Genomic DNA, 10000 nt, shown 5'->3' on the forward strand with positions numbered 1-10000 from the left:
ATTAAGAAAGAAGACAAAGAATCAAAACTGCTGTACAATTAACTAGGGATGCCGTAAAATCACTGACGCGGCATGCTTAACGTCACAGACGCTGGTCTCGACCCAGTTTCACTCGGCTACTTGGCGTCCGTGTTTGCACCCACCCACCGTGTTGGCAAAAACGTCTCGTGCTCTAATGGCTCACGAATAAGCTCACGAAAGAAGATTCACAATGCGCATGACAGTAAATTCGCTCTCACTGCACTCGTCGCTGCATCCAATGTATCAACCAACCTCGTTCCCAGGGTCTCTTGAAAGCCGAGTAGACCCTGGGAACGAGGTTGTGTATCAACTGTATGGTAAACTTTTGCACCAAAAGGCGGTAATGACAAAGAAGAAGTTGAAATGCAGGTTACAAAGAATTAGTGTTATGTTGCTCAGATGGCCAGTTTACTCGGCCATTTACATTTCTGCTCTTTAAAAAAGTGTGCAACTTCGACAGGTGGGTGCAAAACTGTAAAATGGTCTGTTCAGAAATATTATGCACTGTTTGTTTGACATTTTATGATCGCTTCCATTACAGTACATTGCGCCATTGTTACCTTGGTTCCAAACGACCTATTTATCACAAAAAAATGGAAGTATGTGTATTATTATTATTATTATTATTATTATTATTATTATTATTATTATCATTATTATCCCTCCAATAATAATAAATTAATGTAATCCTACTTGAAGATTGTGGTGTTAATATTGATTGTTTTGGTCACCACAGTTCTTAAGAAATTCTTTTTGTTGCTAAGGGCCTCTTCTTCCATCATGTCACATTGTACAATCTACAGGCATTGTGTTCTTGGAAAATAATCCTCAGATCCAAATTTGTTTAATTGGAGTTAGTTACTGTTACATGTACACAGGTACTAAGCACTCTACATTTTTTTTTTGTTTTTACTAGGTTCCAACATAGGAACACATGTTTACCATGAAAAAACTTCTGGCACAGGTACTTGTTTCTTTTTATCCTAACTTTTGATTATTATTATTACGTGTAGTACCTTGCCTGAACTGAGAACGTTTAGAGTTTAGAGTGTGTTAAACCTCGATTATCCGGACTCATTGGGACTAGACGAAATAGTCCGAATAATCGAGGGTCTGGATAATCGAGAATATGAACATTAATGAGCAACAAAAACTGATTACATTAAGAAAGTGACATTTAATCATGAAACAAAACATTTGCAAATCATTTGGAAAACAATATATATATACATCTTCACTGTCCGTTCGGGAAACGTCATGATCTTTTCCTTACTCTTGCGGATATCAGAGATCTGCCGTTTACTAATGCTATATTCAGCTGACAAATTGGTTCCTTTTTCTTCTCTCTCTAATCGCAAAATTATAACCTGTTTATCTTTTATCGAAAGAAAGGATCGCTTACGCCTCAAGGACATGATGATCGTGAATAAACATTCGTGACGTAGTGTAGCTTGTTTGCCGAACGAGCCAATAGAGCATAAAATTTCACTTAGCAACAAAGCAACTCTAAGCCAATCAGAACTCATTCAAAAGTTCTGCATTAGTTACGACGTGTGTGGTCGCTGCTTTATTTTGCTTTTTGAAAGCGAAACAAACTCGCCTTTACTTCACTTTTCAATGCTGTGGTTTTAAAAAGAATATGGCTATGGATATTGATCATGACTAATAAATATTCATGACAAAATTAGGACCAGAGAAAAAGTCCGTATAATCAAGAAATCCGGATAATCAAGGTCTGGATAATTGAGGTTTGACTGTAGTATAAAGTGACTGAGAGCATTGATACTCCTTCCTGGATGGGATGGTAGGCTATCATAGGGTTAGTACAAGTACAAGAGGTTACGTTTATGCAAACATTAGCTGTGTGTAGCACTTATATTTCAACAGGATTAACTATGAGAGGGTGATGTGAAGTGCTATTTTTTACCCATGTAAACCATGTGAGAATTAGCCCTACTAATGGAAATGGGCCCACAGAAGGACAGAGAAAACTCCGGCTAGTGTGGGAACTTAACCCACAACCTTCAGGTTAGATCACCGCCACTCTAACGACTGAGCTACAAGGTCAGACGGGGCCGGTCGTGACATGTAACAGTACCTAAACTCCAATTAAACAAATTGGATCTGACGATAATTTCCCGCCCTGGTCAGAGTTTTTGCCCTGTCTTTGAGTGGACCCATTTCCATTAGGGACTGGTCATTATTTATCAGGGGGGGGGGGGGGGGGGGAACAAATGGGGGGGGGGGGGAACCTTTTTTATGCATGGCTTAAAAGGGGGCCATTAAAAATTATGCAAGCGTTTTGCCAGCAATAATGTTAAAAGCTGCATCTGGATGCTATCAACAATTATTAAAATCCAACTAGTGGTCTAATATCAATGCTGTGTTCTGATTGGTTGAGCTACTAGTAGGCTATTTGTTATAGCCCACTAGTAGCGAAAAGTGCCGGCTTTGAAAACCAAAACAACAATTAAAGTCTAGCTCTAACCAGCGAAAGATGTTTTGTCTCTACTTTTTTGACCAACTAGTTGGATTTTACTAAAACAATTATTTCTCTCGCCCTCATGCCCTCTGAGTCAATAGCCCATTCGGCCTTCGACCTCATGGGCTTTCGACTCAGAGCCCATTCGGGCTCGAGGAATAATTGGTAAATACAGCCTATTGAAATAGCTTTATACAACAACTTTTATCAGCATCTTACAACATTGATGTTACTTCTACTGTCAACATGACCAGCACCATCATCATCATTGTTGTTGTCCGCAGCATTTAATATCATCGTCCTTGCCATCATCACCATTACGATTGTTCAGTGTCATCATCACCACTGTCAGCATCATCATCAATATCATCATTGGCGTCATCACCATTGTCATCAATGTCAGCATCATCACTGTCATCATCATGGGCATAATAATATCTGGTTCTAGGTTACTGTTTCCTTTTCTTGGAAAATTATCTACATACATGTATTCACTAATCAAGTTTACAGCTTCAGTAGATAGTTGTCTATCTTCATACATAACTTGTAGATATTTTACTTGACACAATGATAATGTGGCAACACGACAAAATTTGAAAAAATCGCATCACCGGCATGAGCAAAAAATTGCTAGTGTAGCCATGGCTTTAGCCCTGGCAGTACATGTACATGACCAGTGCTCATTTATACACCTGGATGGGGAGAAGGAGCCAGGAGCAAAGTTCCTTGTTCAAGGAAATAACTCGATCAATGTGGCATTTATTTCAAAGTCATGTTTCTTAAATCACTGACAACAATAATTATTATTATGGTAGATTGTTTGTAAATACTGGTATTACCTAAAATGGAAATATGTTTATTAAATTTCCAGAGAAAGGTCAGCCCTTTTATGCCGGCGAAATTCGGCCTTGACAATGCAACTACACATTGCGAAAATTCTGAAGAAAGAGCTGCAAAGTATGGCCACTTCGAGCTTAAAAACATCTTCATGCAGGAAAATAAATTTCCAAGGCTGGTTTAGATTACCGAGTTGTAATGTGTACTTGTTTTTTTCTTACAATCCTTGAATAAACACTGCCTTCTTCTGATTGGGTGCGGTATTTATTTGAGGGTGGTGTTTATCTGTACTTTTTCTTTCATCTATGGCGTTTAATGAAGGGTGGCTTGTAATCGAGTAAAATATGGTAATGCTAAATTATGTGCATTTGTGTGCAATCCATTATATGTATTGGTATATGGTGATCTATGCAAATAACAGAATAGCACATTCTTGCTGTCACTGGCTTCAAATTGTTTCGCATGTTTTTCTTTAATTTTAATCGTTGTACTGTAAGTAAGATAATAATAAGTACCGGTAGTAATAATGAATCATAATAATTGACCTGTAAAGCTGGTAAAACTGGCTTTAAGTAAATATTATGTATATGTTGTGGATTAATTTTGTTCTTGGTTTGAAAATTTCATTTTTTTTTCAATCCACTTTAATTTTTTAAAACTGGTTAAATTTTTTTAGAACACTGCCCATTTAACATATTTGGATATCTTTCTGTAATTACTTTTATGTGAGTATGTGTAAAATAAACAAGAGAAATCATTCTAAGATTATTATGATGGATTGTTGGCTGTGATGCTATCAAAGACAATAATAATAATAATAATAATAATAATAATAATAATAATAATTGTTGAGAGGGGCACAGAGGGGCATCTCTGAGAAATCCCAGGCAATTGCAACCTACAGGAAGTCCAAAAAACAAGGCTTCTGGGAACAGCACACGTTCTGAGAAAGGTTCTTTCAATCAAGTAAATCGAACAAACACTCCTCTAGTGCCTTAGAACCATGGTTTGGTTCTGGTCCTAGTAGGGAAAATGTAGACAAATCGAACAACAACAACAACAACAATAATAATAATAATAATATTTATTGCATGTGAACAATAAGTTTTAGTGTTTGGGGTTAAGTGCTCAGCTTAGTGATTAGGGTTAGGCACTTTTTTGGGGGATGTAGTTGAAAAAATATCGCAGGGGCTTGGTTTTTTTAGGGGATCTAGAAAAGAACTAGACATCTTTTCCTCACCTACCCCTTCCTGATCCTCTCAAGTGCCTCTATCCTACCCCACCCTTCTTTCACACATATATCCCCCCCTTATGCCCACCCCCTCTACACAACACTACTCACAGACATTTCCTATTTCTGAAGACTCTTTTGTTTACTCACTAGGGCCTGGTTGTTCAAAAGCCGATTAACGCTAATCCCAGATAAAAATTTAACCAAAGAGTTAATTTCTCGACTCCAAAATGCTGTTCAAGGCTGATATTCGGCAAAACCTTTTGTTAGAAAAAGTCAATTTTGAACAACTAAAATAAGCAAAAGAAACTTTCACCAAAAAATTGAAAAGATGAAACAAAAGTTTACGCTAATCCTGGATTAAGTTAATCCGCTTTCGAACAACCAGGCCCAGAACTTGATCTTGAACTCCTTACCACTGGATCTGCTGTCTACTCCTTAATCCACTTGAATATGCAAGCAATCGATGCAAATTCCTCAGAATGATTTATAAATTAATAATTTATTATTCACCCCAGGCCAGACTCGCTCAAAAGTTTGATTTATACACAAATGTGCAATACGACACCAGAGCCACACATGGCAGGGTCACGCCAACACACTTGCGTAAATGAAATCGATTTCTATTGAGAAATAGAGGAATTGAAAGGCCACCTAGAGACACAAGACTTATTAAGAATGTGATTTGAAAGAAAAACAGAGAAGCAACTCTGCCTTTCAGGAAACAAGGATCGATCTAAGTTGAAACAATTAACAAAAGGGAACAACATGTCACGGTGGCCTCATGGTTAGTGCGCTCGACTCTGGATCGAGTAGTCCGGGTTCGGGTCCTGGCCCGGGACACTTTACTCTCACGGTGCCTCTCTCCAACCAAGTGTATAAATGGGTACCAGGGAATTAAATGCTGGGGTAACCCTGCGATGGACTAGCATCCCATCCAGGGGGGAGTAGAAATACTCCTAGTCTCTTCATGCTACAGTAACCGGAGATAAGCGCTGGCCTGATAGACCTTGTAGGCTTGTAGCAGACTTTTAACTTACAACAGATGATAACTCGAAAAAAATGGGTTGACAGCGACGGCAAAACTTTCACAAGAAACAACAAGAAAGGAGTTCCAAAACAGGAAGTGTTTCAAGTCTTGTCCCAAGCACACAGTCAGTCGGGGCCTGCTTTAGCAAAACCCATTTCGAATAGCAATGAGAAGCAGTACTTAGGTCTAAGCACCCATTTTAAAACGGTTAGCTTTTGCTGTGAGTTAGGGTTAGGAAAAACCCCTTTTTAGACAGTTGATAAAAATAAAACCAGTTTTTTAAAAAATGAACTGGTTTAAAAACAATGAAACCAAGAACAAAATCAAACCACAACATATATAATCTTGAATAGTAGTTATTAACAAAATTATTATTATTATTATTATTGAAATTAATTTGTAAATTTTAGGTAGATAAATTTAATTTTCTTTCGTCCCCTGTTGGGAACAAGCTATTGTGTTGTAAGTAACATGGATATTACAGCATGTACTTTAGATAATATTGAACTTTTTGTCAATGGTAGGTTCTATTGTTGAGGAACCATACTCTGAACAAAGGCGGTTGTGGGGAGAGGACAGGGGAGTATCATGGACACCAAGGAACCGCAGACCTGAAAAGCTGAGAGATTGCCTTAAGGAGTTAGAGGTGCACAGATCTTCTTTTATTTATTGACTGTACAGTGTACAGCTGTATATTTAAACCTCAGTTTGCAGGACAAGTTGGAACTGAGGTCAGTGGTCTGCATAATCTATGACATGGGTGATTATGAGACAAATTGAAACAAAGTTTAACACAAACAAAATCAGGTGGCTTGAACAAGATTCTAACTCATGACCTCTGTGATGCCAGTGCGATGCTCTAACATCTGAGCTCTGCACCTACATGTGGGTGTATTGGATGTTTTGTCGTAAGTTACTTACTTAAAGTATGGTGCAAAGTGTGCTGATGTGTGATATAAGGAGGTTCTGGATACGGTGAGGATGTGGTAGGGTGGGAATGTGGAAATCTGGAGGGATAGGAGTAGCGAGACAATGCAGAAGAGGGAACATAATCATCAAGACATTCCTGTGGTGGATTGAGTGACTCAGGAGTGGATGTTTGTCGATTTCGTGATGCCTTTAGGATAAAAACATGGTGTTTAAAAACAATGAAAAATCACCAACTACTGTACTTTCCTCTTGCAAAGGAAATCAGATAGATTCATCAGGTGTCAGTGAAGATTATGGCATTGGTGGTTGGCTGTGGTGTCTGGTTGGAAGGGCTTTGGGTAATCATGCCCTCTTGATTACCAAAAGTGCCCTCGTGTTTGAGGAAAATGCTGTCCATCTCAGCCAATCAGCATTATTCAGTAATTTTGCCCTGTATGTGATAATAAACATTAATGGATGAGGTTTTTGTGATATCCGGAATAATCAAGGTGGAGGTAAGTGTTATCAGCGTCAGCCTTCGGCTTCGGCTGATAACACTAACTGAGACCTTGATTATTCTGGATATCACAAAAACCGAGTCTAAGAATTGTTTTGAAGAAAATAACGACAAACGCATTATTGCAGAGATCACAGCTTATTTTCAAACACATTGCTCTTGGAAATCATGCATTGCATACGCAACCTACAGATTATTCACTAATCTGTTTATAGGTACAGATTAGTGAATAATTTGTAGGTTGCGCTGTTTCCCAGAATTAACTGTAGGCTTAATAGCCAATGAGAAGACAGATGGTGACTACAATGTATAATAATACATGTAATTACTACATTGTACATGTAATTGTGTGAAACTTTTATTCAATTGACATTTAAGGACATTCTTCAAAGTTGTATAGTGTTGGATGCCAGATGGAGAACATTACGAAATATACAGGTTTGGAATTTACATAATCAATATTGTTACATAATTATAAGTGCAAGGAAAGGTTATGTTTATGCAAATGTTGGCCGTGTAGCACATGAAGTGCTAGATTTCTATCCCGTATGAACCATGTGAGCGTTAGCCCTCCTGATGGAAATGGGCCCACACAAGGACAGAGAAAAACTCTGACCAGGGTGGGAATTGAACCCACGACCTTCGGGTTAGATCTCCGCTGCTCTACTGACTGAGCTACAAGGTCAGACGGGAGCAGGCCGTGGAAACTGAAGATGTTAAAGTCACGGTAACCCTAACCCAGTACAAAGAAAGGTTGCGTTTATACGTAAATGTTATACGTTTATATGTAAACTTAACCTTTCCTTGCACTTTTACATGTTCATTGCCGTGACTTTAACATCTTCAGTTCCCACAGCCTGCTCTTTTTCAAGGGTTTGAGTAAAAATTAAGGTAAAGTAGCCTGAAAGTGAGAGCTCTAACCTCTTTTCTATAACATGCTTTTAATGGACCGCCCAGTTAACGCTCCAGAAGCGTTAGTGTTTTACTCAACTTTAGAATTATTTCGAAGGGAGTCGGCTCATACTCATTTTCATCTTTGGTGTGGACTGTGGACGGAGATGATAATTAAATTGGCTGTTGTTTTGTTCAGCTCAACCGCTTGAATAACTTCCATTTTCCAGTCTTTGACCATCATTTTCAAAACTCTTTCAAGCAATCTTACATGTACATCTACTGCTGTTTTTTGAGTGGTATTTTTGTTTTCTGACTTGTTCTAAAATAAATTCCTCAACTGAGCAAACAGAAGCAAACCTAGCTTCCCTCAGCCATTTTTCGAAGCGCACGGCTTTTGTGCAAAAGCTGTCAGATGACGTTCCATCCGATACGTTCATTCATTACTTGTGAAATTGTATTGTTTGCGTTGCTGATTGGACAAAGGACATTCCTTCACAGTGAAATTTTGTCGTTCGTGTTTCTGATTAGCAACATTTAGAATCAGTATGAATTTTATTCACTACAATTTTCGTGGATGAATCTCAGTACCTATGAAATAAAGGAAACCTCTGCCTTGATCTCCACAATGTTCTTTCATGCATGTGCCACATGACATCAATGCAACTTCACTTCCACTCTCTTCACTATTGGGCAGGTATTAAAATTCAAACTGGTTATAGCAAGTTTTAAACTGGTTAAAGGTTTTAATTCATTATTTGTCCAAAGTTCAAGGAGATCAGGCCATGCAGCGGTTTCCTTTTCTTCTCTCTAGATAGGGAAATGAAGGAAATCTCTGCACAGCAGGGTAATCTGTAATCAAAGGAGATGATATATTTTTAAGAGGTAAAGTGATGAGTTTCAATCAGGTGTCGTAAAATTAAAACCCAAGTGATTACTTTGGCCAATCAAAAAGGACGGAGGCAATCCACTTAACCAATCAAAACTCGAAGTAATTATACTTATCTGACATAAAGCGCAGGAAAATGTGCATGGGTGAGCCACAATAATTTGGTTTTGGTTTGACTTCTGATTGGTTGAAAAAGTGGCGCGAGAACTTTGAACAGATCACTCAAGTAAAGTAATGCAAAACCGTATAGTAATTCACTAATTACTTTCGACACTCAATTGAAAACTGCTCTAAGTAATAAAAAAAAATGTAAATTGCTCCTGATAGTGTTGGCCAGAACAAAAAAAAATTAATAGTTATATGACCTTGCTGTTTTGAGTTTATTAGATGCTCTACTGCCAAGCCATGGAAGGCTTGTGTTATCAGCTATTGAACTACAATCAATTGCAAAAAGAGTTGAAACACTCACTGTTAATAACCGTACGATGCATGTCACTCAAATCCGGTGCATCCCAACCCCCCCTCCCCCCCTGAAACAAAGTTGTTTCCATCTCCACTTGGCATTCACATTAAAGAGTATCAACATTGAAAATAGGGGAGAAAAAAGGGGAAGGGGAAGGAGGGGCATTAGGACTTTTCTTTTGAACTGGAAAAGGGATTTTAGGAAGGTGAATTTTCGATTCAGTGTCTCAACCTTTTTGTAAATGCTTGTAGGTTTTTGTGGCATAAATTATGTCCCGCATACAGCTTACAACCTACTTTAATGCTTCTCTTGCCTTGTCTTCAGACTATAACCATCTATGATCGTAACTTCTAAGTATTCAAATACAAAGAAAACTTTAAAGAACCAAACTATGTGAACACATACAATACTTCAGTTATTACAAGAAAGAATTATGTTACTAAAAATGTAAGTTCATAAAGAAATTTAAAAATGTCTTTTTATCCAACAGATTGAGAGGGTAGCCAGCACTACCATCCCAGTTAAAGGTATTCAACAAAACAATCTTTTTCATCTGATCTCACTTTCTATACAGTGACTTACATATAAAATGAGGGCCTATTTTTCATTGCCTTGTAGCTCCTGTAGTTGTTCAAAGAAGGAACCACTCAGAAGATAAACTACTGTTGGGCTGTGAAGACGGCACATTAGTAAGTCAAACAAGATCTGTGTTGTAATATTTTACAGGGGG

General features: G+C 38.0%; 1 protein-coding gene across 4 annotated transcripts in view; it reads left to right on the plus strand.

Moving 5' to 3' along the window:
• Positions 1 to 344: 344 nt before the first annotated feature.
• The window catches only part of LOC138033712 (WD repeat-containing and planar cell polarity effector protein fritz homolog), a 20294-nt gene continuing 10638 nt past the window's right edge, over positions 345 to 10000 (plus strand). For 3 of the 4 annotated variants that reach the window (XM_068881509.1, XM_068881511.1, XM_068881510.1), the window contains exons 1-6: positions 345 to 481; positions 938 to 985; positions 6126 to 6247; positions 7406 to 7465; positions 9761 to 9797; positions 9889 to 9959. In XM_068881509.1, the coding sequence (XP_068737610.1) occupies positions 421 to 481; positions 938 to 985; positions 6126 to 6247; positions 7406 to 7465; positions 9761 to 9797; positions 9889 to 9959 (399 nt within the window). In that variant the 5' untranslated portion in view covers positions 345 to 420. Of the gene's footprint in view, positions 482 to 937; positions 986 to 6125; positions 6248 to 7405; positions 7466 to 9760; positions 9798 to 9888; positions 9960 to 9996 lie in introns of all 4 variants that reach the window. The other variant, XM_068881512.1, reaches the window with a different exon arrangement.

The sequence above is a fragment of the Montipora capricornis genome, chromosome 14 (genome assembly GCF_036669925.1).
Source record: "Montipora capricornis isolate CH-2021 chromosome 14, ASM3666992v2, whole genome shotgun sequence".
Lineage (NCBI taxonomy): Eukaryota > Metazoa > Cnidaria > Anthozoa > Scleractinia > Acroporidae > Montipora > Montipora capricornis.